Source organism: Amblyomma americanum, chromosome 5, assembly GCF_052857255.1.
Source record: "Amblyomma americanum isolate KBUSLIRL-KWMA chromosome 5, ASM5285725v1, whole genome shotgun sequence".
Classification (NCBI taxonomy): Eukaryota; Metazoa; Arthropoda; class Arachnida; order Ixodida; family Ixodidae; genus Amblyomma; species Amblyomma americanum.
The window spans coordinates 21,334,411-21,352,749 of NC_135501.1; the positions used below are offsets into that span (position 1 = coordinate 21,334,411).

The 18,339-nt window shown below is 46.4% G+C and overlaps 1 protein-coding gene across 1 annotated transcript; it reads right to left on the reverse strand.

Annotated features, from left to right (window-relative positions):
• Positions 1-14,691: 14,691 nt before the first annotated feature.
• LOC144133732 (uncharacterized) lies at positions 14,692-16,684 on the reverse strand. The gene is made up of 3 exons (XM_077666861.1): positions 16,464-16,684; positions 15,317-15,467; positions 14,692-15,062 (listed from the first exon to the last, which is right to left on the reverse strand). Exons 1-3 carry the CDS (start codon positions 16,682-16,684, stop codon positions 14,700-14,702), a joined length of 735 nt encoding a protein of 244 aa, XP_077522987.1. The 3' UTR covers positions 14,692-14,699.
• Positions 16,685-18,339: the final 1,655 nt, after the last annotated feature.

An 18,339-nucleotide genomic window follows, 5' to 3' on the forward strand; every position in this document is an offset into this window, starting at 1 on the left:
ATGATGATGATAATAATAATATTAATAATAATAATAATAATAATAATAATAATAGTGTCGCGTAGTGGAGACCGCAGTCGAAGGGGCGACGAAGGCGGACAAAAGGTCTTCTAAAAGAAATCTGTTTGTTGGGCTGACTTGCGGCCACAATGGAATGAGTCACTCGGCGGCGGCGAAGCGACATGCGTGCTCGGCGGTCGTCGAACAGAATGCCCGCCGCTGTCGGCCGTGCTCAATTTAAAGCTGATAGCGAACTTTCGAGATAAATCGTGCAAAGTTACTAGAACATTTCGCAACAACGTAGAATCAGCTCTGCCTGGCTGCGATCAATCGAGATAAATCTAGTAGCGTCTTGCATCGCAAACAAAGCGATAAAGTGTTCCGGCGGCAGATTTGAAGAACGAACAAACACTGAAAACATCCTCGGCATTGCCCCCCTCTCAAACAAACATCGACCCGATGCATTAAAACAAATAATGCGACTAGTAATAGATAAAACAAATCTTCCGAAAATAGAGTATGGAAATGCAGCGTCTTTTAGCGCGCATAATACGGCATCAGACGGACAACATGGACAACCTCTCGTCGTACGCGGCGTCGCCGGGATGCAGTCATTGCGTCAGGGATGACTTCATAATCCACTTCACCTAGTCGACGAAGAACCTTGTACAGGCCTAAATAGCGGCGCATAAGCTTTTCACTCAATTCACGGCGGCGAATGGGCGTCCAAACCCAGACTAGTTCTCCTGGATTGTATTCCGCGTTGCGTCTTCGTAGGTTGTAGCGTCTGGCGTCGGATCGCTGCTGATCTTTCATCCGTAATCAAGCAAGCCTTCGAGCTTCTGCGCGTTGAAGGTAGGCGGCAACGTCAACGTTCTCTTCTTCTGTAAAGTTGGGCAGCATGGCCTCTAGCGTGGTCGTGGCTTCCCTGCCATGGAAGAGCCTAAAAGCCGTCATCTGGGTGGTCTCCTACACTGCGGTGTTGTAGGCGAAGACGACGCAAGGCAGGATGACATTCCAGGTTTCGTGTTCGGCATCGACATATATGGCGAGCATGTCGGCGATGGTTTTGTTCAGGCGCTCGGTCAGTCCGTTGGTCTGTGATGGTATGCAGTTGTCCTCCGGTGACTGGTTTGGCTGTAACGCAGGATGGCTTGCGTTTGTTCCGCCCCGAATGCTGTTCTTCTGTCCGTGATGAGCCCATGGGGGGCGCCGTATCGAAGAAGAATGCACTCCAAGAAAAATGTGGCGACTTCTGCTGCTTTTTCCTTTCGATAGGGCTTTCACCTCGGCGTAGCGGGTCAGGTAGCCGGTCGCTTTGATGATCCACTTATTTCCAGACGCTGACGTTGGAAAAGCGCCAAGCAATTCCATGCTGATCTGCTGAAAGGGACTTGAGGGAGGTTCAATGGTGTTAAGAAATCCTTCTGGTTGTGTGGGAGGGGTCTTTAGTCGCTGACAATCTCGGCAGGTTTTCACATAACGTGTGACATCGGCAGACAGTCGGGGCCAGGAATACTTGTCTTGAATGCGGCGGAGGGTGCGAGCAAACCCGAGATATCCAGCTGTCGGCTCGTCGTGTGAAGTGTGTGGAACGTCTTCGCGGAGACAAGCAGGTACAACAAGAAGGTAGGCTGTTTTGCTCGCTGCGAAGTTCTTCTTCACAAGGACCTCATTCTGCACACAGATGGAAGACAGTCCTCGCTTGAATGAAGCGGGGGGTGAAGAAACATTGCCTTCCAGGCACTCGATTAGGCGTTTTAGGTCGGGGTCCGAGCGTTGCTGCTGAGCAGAAGAGCTGGGGCTGATGGGCCCCAGGAAGGCGTCCTCATCGTCGTCCGGCGCCGGTGTATCTACAGGGGCTCATGACAGGCAATCGGCGTCAGAGTGCTTGCGTCCGGACTTGTAATTGACGGTGACGTCAAACTCCTCGAGACGCAGACTCCATTGAGCGAGTCGGCCAGAGGGGTCCTACAAATTGGCAACCCAGCACAGCGCGTGGTGATCGCTGACCACCTTAAATGGTTGTCCGTACAGGTAGGGGCGGAATTTTGACGTAGCCCAGATGATGGCAATTCACTCCTTCTCAGTTGGCGAATAGTTAGTTCTGGCCTTGGAAAGGGAACGCCTAGCGTATGCGATGACTTTCTCCAGTCTGTCACTTTTTTTAATGAGGACGGCGCATAGGCGTATGCTGCTTGCGTCAGTATGAATTTCAATATCGGCGTTTTCATCAAAATGCGACGCTGAGTTTCCTTGAAGGCTTCTGCTTGCAGCGCTTGCCATTTAAACGGTACGTCTGCCTTCGCCAGTCTAGTCAGGGGATCGGCGATGCGCTAAAAGTTTTTCACAGATCGTCGGTAATATGCCCAAAGTGGGAGAAATCTGCGTACTGCTTTCTTATCGGCCGGCGGTGGAAGCTGTTCAATAGAAGCTGTTTTCTGCTGGTCTGGGCGTATTCCACCCTTGCTAACGATGTGGCCTAGAAACAGCAGCTCTTCGTAGGCGAAGTGCAGCTTCTCTGCTTTCAAGGTTAGGCCAGAAGACTTGATGGCGTCTAGTACTGTTCGAAATCTTTTGACGTGTTCTTCAAAGTTCCAGGCGAAGACAACGACGTCATCTAAATATGCCAGACAAATTTGCCACTTCACGCCTGCCAGCACTGTATCCGTTACTCGCTGAAACGTCGCTGGTGCGGAACAGAGACCAAATGGCATCACCTTGAGTTCCAACAGCCCATCCGGAGTTATAAAATGCTGTCTTCTCTCGATCTCTTTCGTCGACCTCAAGTTGGCAGTAGCCGCTCTTGAGGTCCATCGATAAGAAATATTTGGCTTTGCAGAGGCGGTCCAGTGTGCCGTAGATGCTGGGGAGGGTTAAACGTCCTTCTTTGTTATGTTGTTCAAGCGGCGGTAATCAACGCAGAATGGAAGTGCGCCGTCTTTCTTTCTCACTAGAGCAACCGATGCCACCCATGGGCTGTTTGAAGGCTGGATGACGTCGTCGCGAAGCGTTTCTTCGACTTGGACCCGGATGGCTTGTCGTTCTCGTGGCTACACACGGTAGGGGCTTTGACGGAGAGGTCGGACGTGTTGGTTCGTTATAATACGATGCTTGGCAATTGGCGTTTGTCGCACCTTCGGCGATGTCGAAAACCCCTCTCTGTAGCTTCGAAGCTGATTGCGGATCTGGTCTTGTCTGTTCCGGGGCAGGGCTGGGTTGATCTCGAAAGTGAGCGAGTTCTCTTGGTCAGGCGAATCTTCTGCGGAGGAGTCGGAGAGAGCGAAGGAGTCTCGTACGTCGGATATTTCTTCGAAGAAAGCAATCGTCGTTCCTCTGTTAATATGCCGGTAATCTTCGCTTAAGTAAGTCAGCAGTACTTCGGCCTGGCCATTGCAGAAATGTGCGATGCCTCTTGCGATGCTGATTTCTCGGTCTAGAAGCAACTGCATGTTACCCTTGATATTGGCTTCAGCGTTAATGGCTTTCGTGGCGCCTACGGTCACCATAACGCTTCAACGGGGTGGGACGCTCACTTCTTCCTCCAGCACACTCAGGGCAACGTGATTTTCCCCAGTTTTCATCGAAGCGCTCGCTTCGTCCGTCGAAAGCGTGATCAGCTTCGATCGCAGGTCGATGATAGCGTGATGCTCATCAAGGAAATCCATACCCAAGATCACTTCACGGGAGCATTGCGGCAGCACAACAAAGGTCGCAGGATAGGTCTGTCCTTTGACAGTCACTCGCGCTGTGCATCGTACTGATGGCGTAATGAGGTGGCCCCCTGCGGTGCGAATTTGTGGGACGTCCCAAGCCGTTGTGACTCTTCTCTGCTGCGCAGTGAATTTTCCATTCATCAACGAGTAATCGGCTCTTGTGTCGACTAGAGCGGTAACTTTCCGGCTGTCGATAGTCACTTTTAATACCCCTGTCACACGGGCACTTCGGATCGCGATCGTTCTCGATCGCGGTTGACGTTTGAAGAGCGATCGAGATGGACAGCTGCTACATGTATCCACTCCATTCCGATCAACTAGTTAAATCACCGCATACGAGATGGCGCTGCGCGTACTATCATCATTGCGATCGGTTTGTAGTAAATCAAAAATAACAATAGTTATTAAAACTATCTCGTGAAAGTTTCAACTTGTGAGCATAAAAAGCAGCTTAATAAAGTGCTGCGGGAACCATAGTTGCACATTGCACTGATGCCCTGGCACTCTGCGATAGCCGTATAGCCATATCCATATAATAGCCATATCCATAATAGCCATAATAATAGCCATATCCACGTCCAGTCGCTGACTCTTTCCCCGCCCGATCGGTCCTCGATCCTGTGCCATCCGTGCTCGTTTCTCGAGCCTCATTTCTTCGATCGTTGTGTCGTTTCGCCAAGAGCGATGAGTGCCGAAAAAAAGCGCAAAATCGCCGTCATGATGCCGGCGTCTGCAAGCTTGGAAGCAGAAATCGAAGTGGCCAAGGCAAGGAGTGAAAGCTTGAAAAGACGCCTCCTCCTCACAATTGCTCTTGCAACTGCCGCTGCTGCCGCAAGTTGTAGCGGTGCTGTACACCGCGAGCGCTGGATTTTCATCCGGAAAGAGAGGTAGTTTGAGAACACCTTGCCTCACCTCGGCGAGAACTTTTTCAAGCAATCGTTCCGCGTCTCTCCAGCTACTTTTCGCTTTATAGTGGAAGCGTGCCGGCCCTTGCTGCTGCGCGAGGATACCGTCATGAGGCCGGCGATTTCCGTCGAAAATAGGGTCGCCATAAGCTTGTACAAACTGTGCTCGTCGGCGGAAGACCGGTCGATCGCGAACCTCTTTTTAGTCGGCCGGTCAACAGTAAACACCATATACAGAGAATTCTGTATGGCAGTAATTGCTGACCTTGAGCCCGACTGGCTCACGATGCCATACGGAGAGCGGCTCACTGACCACATCAAGGAGTGCAATGCCGTGCTGGACTTTACATAGGCAGTTGCGGCGTTGGACGGCTGTCATTTTCCAGTCTCGCCGCCGAAGGAGAAGGCAATAGACTATTATAACTACAAAGGATGGTAAGGTTTCCCAGCTTAAATCATTTTTATTTCCTTTCTTGGCGGGCCGACACTGACACGCCGTTTGCAGTGAACATAAGGTTATTAGTTACTGTCTGTTTAGCCTTTGCAGTAACTTTATCACTGCTTAAATGGTTTTGCACGCGTAAAATAGTGCCATTCAATCTTTCTTTATACTGCTGATGATATTAGCGCATCAGGCAGTTTTCGCCCCTACTGTATACCATATATTTAAAGATTGCACAGCAGTGTTCTTGCTAAACAGACGAATTGTCTTTAGGCATGTTTCTCTGAGCCAGGAGAGCCACCTTGAGACAGCTTTGTTCACTGCACGCAGTGCAATATCTGCTGGTTGGCAGAAATGGGGCATTACAACTATTATTACAGCCTATGACTGACTTGTGTTGTTACTTTGCAGGCATAGCATCATACTGCTGGCCCTTGTTGACCACAAGTACAAGTTCCGCTTTGTCAGGGTTGGCACACCCGGCCACTGCCACGATGCATACGTATATGAGCAGTCCAACCTGGCAGAGTTTGTGGAAAGCCCGGAATTTCAGTCGCCTGTGGCAAACATCAGTGGTACATGGGCAGCTGCAGCGGCACAGAAAAGGCGCATCTCTGACTGCTCGTGTACTTACAGATCGCGCTTCTTGGCCGGATTGTGATAAGCTGGGCTTTCCTGCTGCTTCCGTCACACCCAGCTGACCTGGACCTGCGCACATCGGCCACCGCCGGAGTTCTGCGCTTCACCTCTGCTGCTATATAAGAAGCTGCCATCGACTTGCCTGGGCACATGGGCAGCTGCAGCGGCACAGAAAAGGCGCATCTCTGACTGCTCGTGTACTTACAGATCGCGCTTCTTGGCCGGATTGTGATAAGCTGGGCTTTCCTGCTGCTTCCGTCACACCCAGCTGACCTGGACCTGCGCACATCGGCCACCGCCGGAGTTCTGTGCTTCGCCTCTGCTGCTAATAAGAAGCCGCCTTCGACTTGCCTGGGCACATGGGCAGCTGCAGCGGCACAGAAAAGGCGCATCTCTGACTGCTCGTGTACTTACAGGTTTGTCACTGAACACTTGAACCTATCATACATCTGTTACCCTGTGCTGCTGCAGCACTGCCCTGTAGCTTGTCAAGATGGGTAGTGAGCAGGACGATAGATTCTTTGAGTGTGGCAAATCTGTTGGACCTGATGATGACTGCATGGTGTGTAATGAGTGCTTTTGCTCGTATCATATGGGTTCTTGTTCAGGCATTTCAGAAAGAACGTACAAATCAAAGGGGGAATCTGCTCGAAAACAATGGCGTTGTCCAACCTGTCGAGGGGTCAAAATTGCTGTGATTGCAGAACTTCAAGAAAAAGTAAAGTCGCTCACAGACACTGTTGCTTCTATGGAAGAAAGCGTTCAGGTGATGTCTGAAAAGTTTGACAAAGCAGTAGCTGAGCTCAGCCAACATGACCATAGCCTGGCTGATATGAAAAAGCGGATTGAACAGTTTGAGACTAACCAAAGCAATGGACAGATTGAGGAGATCAAGAAAGAAATCAACAAACTAGAGACATAACAGGAAGTTAAATCTAGAAATTCACGGCATACAAAAAACAGATCATGAAGATCTTCATGTCAAAGTCAACGCCTGTGCTACTTCTCTTGAGCTTCCGCAGCTTACGATTAGTGACGTCATAGCAATTCACCGATTGCCATGCAAATCCGATAATACGCCTGGAATCATTATTCGCTTCGCTCGGCAGGCTGTCGTCATGACTGGTTCAAAAACAGAAAGAAACTGAAGGATGCACATGAAGATGAAAATGTGTACATCCAAGATAATCTGACTAAACAAACCCGAGCACTTCTCTGGGAGGCAAAGCAATGGGCACGTGACAAGAACTATCGCTTCGTTTGGCAGAGTGGCGGCAAAGTTCTCGTTAGACAGAAAGAAGGTGACACAGCCATTGCTATCAAGTCTAACAATCACTTGATGACGCTCGCATAAGTGTTTCTACAAGTGTCGCGACATATCTATGCATATTACTCCTGACAAACTAAAGTCGCATCTTGGTAGTAAGCGTCTCAAAGGTTTAAAGGTTTTTCATTTGAATATTCAGTCTGCCAGAAATAAACATCAGTATTTAGATTTGTTTTTGATAGTACTAGCTTTTTTTATGTCATTAAGCTCTCAGAGACCTGGTATACTAGTAATGACAATGTTTTTTCAATACCCGGATATGAGGTGCTCTACCTGAATCGCTCTTTACGGCGTGGTGGCGGCGTTGCCTTGTTAGCGAAAGAAAATCTCAGGTATGACCTTTTGCCTGATTTCACCTCTTCGAAATCTGAATGCGAAATTTTAACAATAGCAATGTGTAACCATGTCTTTTCTGTCGTGTACCGACCCCCTAATGGTGATCACACTACATTCTGTGCTTCCGTAGAAACTCTGTTTCAATACGGCATAACTAATAAGCTACTTAATTTGTTGTGGGGACTTTAACATTGACTTGACTTCTAATACTCGTGAGTCAAAAGAAATGATATGGTTATACGAGAGCTATGACCTAAATAATGTTATTTCTTCTACAACTAGAATTACTAGTACGTCTTCGACGCTAATAGATTTCTTTCTCCTCAGCTCCTCCATCAAAACTTTTGCATCTGGAGTCATAGCTTGCGATCTTAGCGATCACTTACCTGTATATGTAGTCATCCCACATCATGAAAAAGAAACTAGCCTTCCGATCCCTTCTAGAAATGTTTCATCCAGAAACGTAAAAAATTTCCGCCAAAAAATATCAACTGTATCTAGGGAGAACGTGCTTTCTTTATCTGATGCAAACATATCTTTTGATATCTTTTTTAACTTGTTAAGAAATGCTTATGAAACAAGTTTTTCATTTTTGAATTCTTCCAAATCGAAAAAGATCAGAAAACCATGGATTACTCGAGATTTACATGCTAAAATAAAAACAAAGTATACAATGTACCAAGCATTTCTTAAGCAACGGGATCCCGAACTGCTTAAATCATTTAAGAAGTATCGTAATAAATTAAACAAGGAACTTAAGCATGCCAGAGATAAATATTTCAATAATCTTTTTTAGGATCATCCAAAAACGCGGCCGTGACATGGAAAAACTAAACTCAATATTTCAAAACGTGCAGGCATCAAAAGGAATTACTGAAATGGTTGTGAATGGCACAACGATTTCAGGAACTTATCTAGCTAATGTATTCAATGACTACCTAGTAAACTTGAAGTTTCCTGCACCGTCAGAAGACTGCACCCAATACTTGACTGGCAGTTGTCTTGAGACAATTTATTTGAGTCTAGTTTCAGAAACGGAAGTTTTCTCTATTATCATGAAATTAAGAAATACTAGCTCCAGTGATATCTTTGACATTCAAGTCCGACCGATTAAATTCATTGCTGACATTATTGCTGTCCCACTTGCCCATATTTTCAATCTTTCTCTGTCAAGTGCAGTATTTCCAGCACAGCTACAGTGCGCAAAGGTTTGCGTTCTACACAAAAAAGGTGACAAAACTCATTTAGCAAATTACTGACCAATTTCTATTTTACCAATTTTTTCCAAAGTGCTTGAAAACGCCATCCATTCACGTCTGGTTTTATTTACAGATAAACATAACATCCTGACTGACTGTCAATACGGTTTTAGGAAACATTGTTCCACCGAACTTCTCCTGCTTCATCAAAAAGAGTTCATTCTAAAAAAAACTTGAAGAAAAACGATACGTACTGGGAGTTTTTATAGACTTTACAAAGGCATTTGATTCTCTTAACCAGGGTATTTTGCTTAGAAAATTAGAATTCTACGGAATTCGTGGTGTTGCCTTGAAGTTAATGGAATCATACCTTAGTACTCGCATGCAGTCTGTTTCAGTAAACAACAGCACCTCCACTTTTAAATGTACTTCGTTTGGTGTCCCTCAGGGCAGCATTTTGGGCCCTTATTTATTTATTATATACATAAACGATGTTGTTAACATTGACGATGATACGAAATTCCTGATCTACGCAGATGACATCAGCCTGTTTCTCGAAAGTGACGATTACGAAAAACTTGTTAATCATGCAAACAACACTTTAAGCAAACTTCATGATTGGTGTTCCTGCAACGGCTTGGTTATTAATACCCAAAAAACTAAAGCAGTCATTTTCCGAGCGAAGGGTGGCGACACATTTCCAAATAATATTCTTCAAAACAGTGTCAGCCGATAGAAATTGTGACAGAATTCAAAACTGTAGGCGTAATTGTTTCAGAGCACATGCTTTGGGACTCGCACACTAATCATGTTATCACGACCCTAGCTCGCACTATAGGATTAATCCACAGGCATCGAGACCTATTTCCTGTAAGCACAAGACTGCTAATTTATCATTCACTGTTTTTATCGCGCATAAATTACTGCTTTTTAGTGTGGGGCAAGACAACCTCAACAAATATCAGGAAACTGATGGTAATGCAAAATAAAGTAATCCGGATTATTTCAGATTCTTCACCAGACTACTCAGTAGACCACTTGCTTAGAAAGTTTAGACTAATTAGATAGAGATCTTGTATAACTATCATCTTTGTAAAAAGTTAAGGGATGAAAAGAAACAAGGCATTAATCTCATAACTGATCTGGCAAACTTGCAAATGAATACCCATTATTATACAACTAGACATCCTGAGCACTGGGAAGTTCATCGTAACCGCACTAATCATGGTGAACAAATGTTACGACACACAGTACCAAGTGTATTAAATTATTTTTTTCGCAAAGAAATTGATGTGATCAGCATTTCGAAAACAGAATTCAGAGATTTATTCCTTTAGTTTAGAAATAGGGTTGAGAAAAGGGTAATTACCTTTTTCCTCTCTTTTTCAAATGCTACAATTGTACTACCTATGCACTACCTTTTAAGGAATTTTTTTTCTCAGGTTTGTTCTATATGCTCTGTGTACCTGTTAATTCTTCTGTTTGGTTTTATAACTGCTGTTCTTTCAAATCTTTGAAGTATTTTAAATCATGCCTACTTACACTGCGTTTCGTACCTATACATTTAACGGAAATTGTCTTTCACCAATTTTAGTGATGTATAAAATATCCATCAAAACATGTTTTTTTGTGTGTGTGTGCGTGTGTGCGTGTGCGTGTGCGTGTGCGTGTGCGCGTGCGCGTGTGCGTGTGCGTGTGTGCGCGTGTGCGTGTGTGTGCGTGTGTGTGTGTGTGTGTGTGTGTGTGTGTGTGTGTGTGTGTGTGTGTGTGTGTGTGTGTGTGTGTGTGTGTGTGTGTGTGTGTGTGTGTGTGTGTGTGTGTGTGTGTGTGTGTGTGTGTGTGTGTGTGTGTGTGTGTGTGTGTGTGTGTGTGTGTGTGTGTGTGTGTGTGTGTGTGTGTGTGTGTGTGTGTGTGTGTGTGTGTGTGTGTGTGTGCTGATCTGCATATGTATATTGTATGAGCTGCTGTTGCCTATGTAAACAAGGGGGGTGGGAGCCTGTCAAGTTGCTGTTCAGCAGCTTTTTCTTCCATGTCCCCATGTTTTGTACAAACATGAAGATAAACCGTATTCGTATTCGTACACCAGGCGGGACACTCATACTTTGTGACCAGGCTTTCGCCCTGACATCACATCTAATCAAGCCATTTAGCCACAGGGCCCACCTGGATGATGAGATGAAGGAATTTAATTACCGGCTCTCAAAAGCGAGAATAGTGGTAGAAAATGCCTTTGGGAGGATGAAGGCTCGATTTCGATACTGCATGAAGGGAATGGAATGTGACCTGGACAATGCTCCTGATGTGATTTGCGCCTGCTGTGTGCTGAACAATATTTGTGAGGAGTTTAATGAGCCTGTCATGCCACAGTAGGTCTTCTCCGTCAGAATGACCAACGCGCTGTATGAGCAGCCAGAGGACGTCACGCACACTGCAACCACAAGCGGAGTTCAACGCGCTGTATGAGCAGCCAGAGGACGTCACGGACACTGCAACCACAAGCGGAGTTTCAGCTCGAGCCGCTGTTGTCCGGTACTACAAGGAACGGGCACAACAGTAATGTAAATGCATTGCGTGTTGTGCAATATGTTATGTAGTCTGTTGTGCAGTGTTGTGCTGTGTTCGTAAATTGTAAATTGTGGGGTGTAACATCCTGAAGCAACGCATGGGCTATTAAGGACACCATACTGGAGGGCTCTGGATTAATTTCGATCACATGGGCTTCTTTAATGTGCAGTGACATTGCACAGCTCACCTGTGCATTTTGCATTTTGCCTACTTAGAAACACAGCCGCTGCAGCCAACAGTACACCTGGGTCCTCTGACTCAGTAGCCGAGCCCCATGACCACCTAGTCACAGCGGCAGGTGTGGTATGTTTCCAGTGCACTTAACACTTTTAGTTTGTTTATTTCCATCACATGACTGCAGGTTATTGAACATGTGTGCTGTGTCTGGTGCCTTGTTTGCCATTTCTGTATTGTGCTTATTGTTTACAGTTTATTCCCACCACATGACTACAGGATATTGAACACATTTGCAGTGTCCGGTGCTGTGTTTTCCATTCTTTGTTCTGCTATATTTTGCACTGCATTTTTATTTTTTTTCACATTACTGTAAGTTATCGAACATAGCTGGTGAGCACCTGCAAAAATGCTTTGGAGAACTTTATTTGTAAAGCGTTAACACAGTGTTGTTGTTGCAGGCAGGTATCTGCCATACTTAAACTGGTAAACTGAGCTCAAGCTTATTGTTCCGTTAAGAAAAAGTGACTGCTTTCGCCCACCTGCTCTTAATAAGCACGCTCAATGCCTTCATGTACAACGATGATGGTAGCGGCCACATAGATCTCAGACATGTGGTTTTACAGAATGCCACTTTGCGCGTGAACTCCACAAGAGAATGCAAACGCCGAGAGCGAGCCCCGGGAAGTTCGACATTGCTTCCTGTGTAATTGCACCATGAACATGGTCTCCGATATGCCCTGTTACCACTCAAAAAACACAGCCCAGCTGGTACTCATGTAAAAACTTTGCAACGTTAAACCCTGATGTTGCATACGTCTGTCTGGCAGATGAAACTGGCCTAGATGCCGTGTGGGTGAAAGCAGTTGTATCCCAGTAAGCTGCATCGAGGACCATTAACCACCAGCAATGCAAGTGTGTGTGCACATTGTTATGAGGCACTCCATCTGCACTGTGAAATCGCTTCCATGCTGGCATGCTCATGATCATAGCTTTCCTGTGGAGCCTGACCATCTTGTCAAAATTTAACCCATTTTTGTCGGTTGCGACCATACATGTGGAGTTTGGCTGGTAAACGAACCCTACATTTCTTGTTTTATTCGAACAACATGACCATTTGCATGCACCTGCTTCATGCTCAACCTGCTAGCACTACGCTGCTGATGAGAGTCAACATGGATCTCGGATACACCATAAAGGATTCCTGGGTCATCACAGATGTAATTTATTCAGTGTGATGCAAGCTTCAACATGACAAAACTGCATACCTGTAAACAAGTAACTGCTTTCTTACTGTGGTATCAGAGGACGACATTTGCTATGTCCGGAAAGTGCTTCCCGGCAAGGATGTGCATTTGTATTGGGCGTGGGGTGTGTGCCGGCAGCTACGGACACGTTGCCAAGAGTGCGTCTGTATAACTGTTTTTAGCAGTAGTAAGAGACGCTTCTGCACTATTTAAGGTGCATGCCAGACACATAGCTTTTTTCACATCATTATCTCACCCAGCTACGGTAGATGCTTGTGCAAAACAGGAGACACATGCCTTATCGAATAGGTTGTTATGCACCACTTCTGCCCGAGGCGCACTGATGCAGGGTTCCTCACATGAATACACTACGCTGTGTGTGTACATACGTGTTTATCTTTAAAAGTCTATGCCTTGACACCTTCCTTAATCTCTTTTACGCACTATCCAGGTGGCCTCGCATTTCCTTTCCTTACTCTAACCCTTTCAGACATGTGCAATCTTCCCGCGCATTGACTACCGGCATGTATCCCATATTCACTTACAATGCGAAACTCTGTCAGGAACAGCATTCCACAGATATGTGCATTTCTTCTCTTAGAGCATGCCTTGTGGCGCTGAAATAGAACCAATGTCAAGTATAGACTTTGAATTTCATGCCATTTCTTTTAGGGCAGGCAAAAAAACTATGAAAATGGTACAATGTTGCAAACATTTCAAGCAGCTATTTTTCAAGGTGTTGTAGACGTCTACAACTTTCACTTAAATTTTTTCTTGAAGCTAACATTTTAAAAGTTAGCTGTTAGTCTTCGCTAGTAAACTAACTGAGCAGAAAAAAAATACTGCAGACTAGTCTAGCCAACCCTCTAAAGCACTCCGTTGGCCTCGCTTGCCTAGGACGCTCCGCCTTCTAAAAACTTGGTTACATTTAGCTGGGATGCCCAGTGTTACTGCCGTCGGCACAAATTTGAAAGTGTATTGATTGCTTTAAAATACTGGTTGACATCCGTGGCTCACGAGAGGCCTGCACTTAATCAGAAAGGAAACAGTTCATTAGCATCATCCACAAGAATTGCAGTCTCTATAATGTATTACTGTGTACTTAATACATGCCTTATTATTGCACATTACAACACAAGGCTATTGTGCACCACATACAATGTTTCAGTTTCTTGCATATTGTATTTTTTAGCCTGAAAGGAACTTGAGAGCCTATAATGCCATAAAAATACATGAACAATCTAGATGTGACTCTGCTCCTATAGCAAGGGAGATCGAAAAAATCTATCTTAATGTTTTCTGAAATTTTTGTACAGTTTAATGCACGATGATGAATATATTTTATTGTGACAGTGTTTCCGCATCACATGCGGCTCACCACTAGGAAGCTGTCTGTAGTGTGCATGTCCAATGCAGAGATGGCAAGAAATCACTTTTGAAATGTTGTTAGGGTCCAGTTGCTTGCTAGTTTGCAGCCACCTCTTAAGGATGGTTTACGAGGGTTCAACATCCCAAAGCGAACCAGGCTACGAGAGACGCCGCAGTGAAGGACTCCGGAATTTTTTGTGTTACAACGTGGAGTTAACTGTTCATCCGAGATACACTTTTTTTCAGCTTACTCTCACTATATGCAATCTTCAGAGGAAACATTTCACTTCTTGATTTGTTTTACGCTCACGCAGTACGCCTATCTGTGGCCTCATTGCTCGTAATCCCGAAGCAACCCAGAAACCAGCAAATTACAGGGCCACGGCTTTGTTGTGGGGCTTTTGTAATATTGGACACATGTCATATTAAGGATGCTGATATTTGTTCCGAGTAACACTTCGAGCAGGCTCAGACATTCAGTGTAGTTAACTGTTTTCAATGTTCTTGGTTCTCTTATTTTTTCAAGGCTACACAACATAACATTCAGACCTGAAAATTAATGTGCTCTGTAGTATGTTCTTTTCCACTCTTTCTATGCGACTGCAATTCTGATTTAAAGCTTTGTGTCCTCTCTCTCTTCGTACGAACATATGTGTCATTCCTGTACTTTCTTTTTGGTGTGGTGTTCTTGTAACATACAGTTTAGCCTGTATCAGTGTAGGACTTAATCCATACACACTGCTAAAATCGCACCACGGACGTAATGGCTGAAATAATTTATTTAGGGTGTTTCAAAGAATTTAGTCATGACATTGACCATCTTCTCGTGCAGCTTGTACTGCCGCTCTCGCAATACCACCTCTGTAGCATGAGAAGCCTCCAAGCTCTCTCTCAGCAGCCTCTGCTCTGTGAGCAGAGCTTGCTGGAATTCTGTCGCACATGTGGCACGCTTCCTCTTGCGCAATGGTTGCTGCTGCTGAGGAGACGGTTGTTGTGGCGGCAGAGTATTTTCATTCCCCTCCGAAGTGCTATTGTCGAGGTTCTGCGGCCTGCTGATTTCCGTTGAGGCTTCAAAGGCATCACTTGCAGGCGTGGCAGTGCGGCGGCTGGTACTATTGGTGCCATGCACCATTTGTCGAATGAGCTGCACATATAAAAAGTAGCTTTTTGAGTTATGCAGGTGATTATAGCTTGTACGAGGCAATTTATTTCACTGGATTTTAGAGGCATGGTTAACCACGAAATGTACTTTAGTTTATACAGAGAATATCCTGCACGTTTTGTAGGATATGACAGCCAATGCAAAATGGATTTTTATGCAGCAGGACAATATGAGATAACAAAATCATTGTTCCATCCTTTGCTAGATGTCTGTACAACGAAATACAAGCTACTTACATGTTCTACAGAACTCTGGTCACCACAGCTGGACTCCTGGGCCAGTGTAGGATCATTTACCGGTAAAGCCCCAAGAAAAGAATGAAGACGCTCAAAATGCAGCCAGCTGATGGCAAAGGAACCGGTCATCTTTCTAGTCTTGAGAAAGTGCCTGCACAAATTGAATTTTTTGTATGACACATACCGCACTACAGAAAACAGCTGCAAAAGGGGTGTTTGAAAACTGAGGCCGAAACGAGACCAGGCTTCCGTGCCTACAGCTGGGAAAAACCATTCTAAAACCACAACACAAAAGAGAGCACATAGCACATGTATTTGTGTTGTGGTTTTAGCACATTATAACTTGGCCTCTGTAGATGATCACCAACTAGCCTGACATTAGCTCTTGTTAAAAACTGGGAAAAAAGTTTCATAATGCAGACTCGCGAATAATGGTAGAATTCTGCGTTGCCTCGCTAGCTAATGAGCTTGCATTCGTTTGGTAGGATGGAGAATGTGTGCCCCCTCGAATTTTGTGCACTATGCATGAACAACAGTTTTTTCGTGAACCCGCATCCCATAAATGTTTGTTCCTGTACGTCTGTACACAGTAAATATGGTTATCTGGTGCACTTCAACTGGGCTCGACAAACTGTACCAACGTGGCTTTTTCGCTAGCTTTGCCGTGACACCCATTGACGCTGCATAAAAACAGTCGGAGGTTAGGGGTATTCTACACCTCGCCATGCAAACATGTGCGACAAAAACCTCTGTCCTGTCGCCACGTCTCTTTACTTCCACCTGTCTTTGTGCAAGTGCAGTTCATTTAATGCAAAATAAACCCACTCGCCGAGACGAAAGTGCTTATTTGTACACAGAACCGCTGAGGCCCAGCACTGAGAGCGAAAATCGTGGCCATAATCATACGGAGCTAGCATCGGTGATGAAACTGCTTTCACGCCTTATTTAGCGAAAATTAGGTGCCACATGATAAATAGGCTGCCAGATGTCTGGTGCGCTCGCGTATAAACGGCAGAAGCCTTTATGTACTACATGTGGAGTTGCGGAACACTGAAACATGCTTCGTATTTCTAGCCTCAATTGCACAATGAAGGGTGCGGGCGTTGACCTATATCGCTTGATTATTAAACAGGGACATGGCACTTACCGGTATGTGCGTGTCAGGTTGCGCATTTTATGACGAAGCTCCACAGCCGACCGCTGAAAACCAGCCGCGCCCATTGCCTCCGCAATGCCATTGTAGACGCCACTGTTGCGTTCCTGGCGCCTTAAATCGTCCAGACGGTCCTCCCACAGGTCAATCAGCACGGAAGTCTCCTCTTCCGACCATAGCTTCCGAGGGCGCGAAGCACCAGCAGGGGATTCCATTGCGAACAGCAGCAAAAACACTCGGCGGCCAACGCATGTGCGAGCCGGGTTGGTGTTTGTATACCACTGGCAAAACGGGCATGCCGGGTATGCGGTGCCGAGAGTATGAACACCGCTTTGCAAACCAAAATTCGCAAATAAAAAAAACTGCTGTTTTAAAATTGTGCATTTTTTCTATGACAACTCTTCCAGTACTCTTTTCTTCAGCTCAAATATTTTCTGTCAGTTATCGTATAGTCTGGGAACGAGGCTCGCAGCGACGCCTGGATCGTGCTCCATGCAGTCGAGCAGGATCGCGGTAGATCGCGATGGAATTCGCCGTGTAGCAACGCCGGATCTGCATCGAGTTCGATATCGGACGACTGGAGTGCGATCGAAAGTGCCCGTGTGACAGCAGTATTAGTCGGAGGTCCTGGCTCTTGCATTGCATGTCGCTGTTGGCGTCGGGTCACTGCTTCGTTGCGTATGCGAGTCCCGGGTGGGGCGTGTGGTCGAAGCTTTTGTGGGTTGCGGCGTCGTTTTGAAGGCAGTTTGCGTCATGGTCGGGGTTGTCATTTTGTGCGGCGTCGGCGCAGCGAGCGTAGGTTCTTCATGCGGCGTCGCGGGCGCAACGTCTTCATGGGGCGTGGTCGGTGGAGGATCTTCAGCGTTTCGCTCGTGAGCAACCTCACTTCCAGATTTCTCCTACGGGGGCTGGGAGACCTTCCTCGTACCGAGGCTGCGTAGCTGCGGCGTGGCGACGCAAAGCGCGAGGTTGACGGCGATGGTGAGCGCGAAAAGCGGTTCGGCGTGTACTCCTCTCGACGCAGGTACTCGTCGATTTCCTGCAGACGTTGACCGAAGCGTGGTCTAGGGCCTGACGGCAAATGCTCGAAGACCGATACGTCGGTACGGTCAGGGATGAAGAATATGGCTGGCCTCACCGCAACGGAAGCACAACGGCCGGTTGTCGGAAGTCCTCCAGGCGTCACATTTCCGGGGACTTGAGCGTTGATCGTAGGCTGGGCTGGCGGGGGCAGGGAGGTGGCGTTGGGGAACAAGTTGTTCATATCGTACAGGTGCAGTGGCCGTCGGGGTGCCAAGTGCCTGTTGCACTTCTTCCCGTACCACTTCCATGAGAGTCGCTGCTTGTGGGTAGGATGGCAGTAATCGGCGCAGCTCCTCGCTGACGATTTCGCGGATCACTTCCCGCAAACTGTCGCTGGTGGTGTCCGTCGCTTCCGAACGGATTGCGCAGGCAGAGGAAGGGCGATTGTACTGCCGAGCTCGGACGTCGACGTTCTCAATCGTGCAGGCTTCTTTCGTGAATTCCTCGACTCTTTTTGTCGGCTGGCGGACGAGGCTTCCAAAACTTTGTTCTTTTACGCCGCGCATTAAAACTGAACTTTCTTTTTGTCACATAGCCTAAATTAAATTTTAAGGGAAAGAGGTGTGAAGAAGACGACGTGGATTAACCGAAGAATAAAGAAGATGAAGAAGAAGCATTCGGTGAGGTGGAGAGAGATGATTGGTGGAGAAGAGAAGAAGAAGAGGAAGACGACGACAAGGCTTACGTGTACTAATGCGAAGGCTATAAAAGGGCGATTGAGAGCGAGGCACGGGGGGAACAGCAGAGAAGCGGTGTCACGGATCTCCCCGAATAACACTCGGACCGA

What these genes read in the sequence shown, in the direction of transcription:
- LOC144133732 (XM_077666861.1), bottom strand. Translation starts at nt 16,684, where the DNA reads ATGGAATCCCCTGCTGGTGCTTCGCGCCCTCGGAAGCTATGGTCGGAA. An exon ending in AACCTGACACGCACATACCG is followed by an intron (nt 15,468 to 16,463) that starts GTAAGTGCCATG and finishes CAATTTGTGCAG; the next exon opens with GCACTTTCTCAAGACTAGAA. An exon ending in ACCAGAGTTCTGTAGAACAT is followed by an intron (nt 15,063 to 15,316) that starts GTAAGTAGCTTG and finishes TTATATGTGCAG; the next exon opens with CTCATTCGACAAATGGTGCA.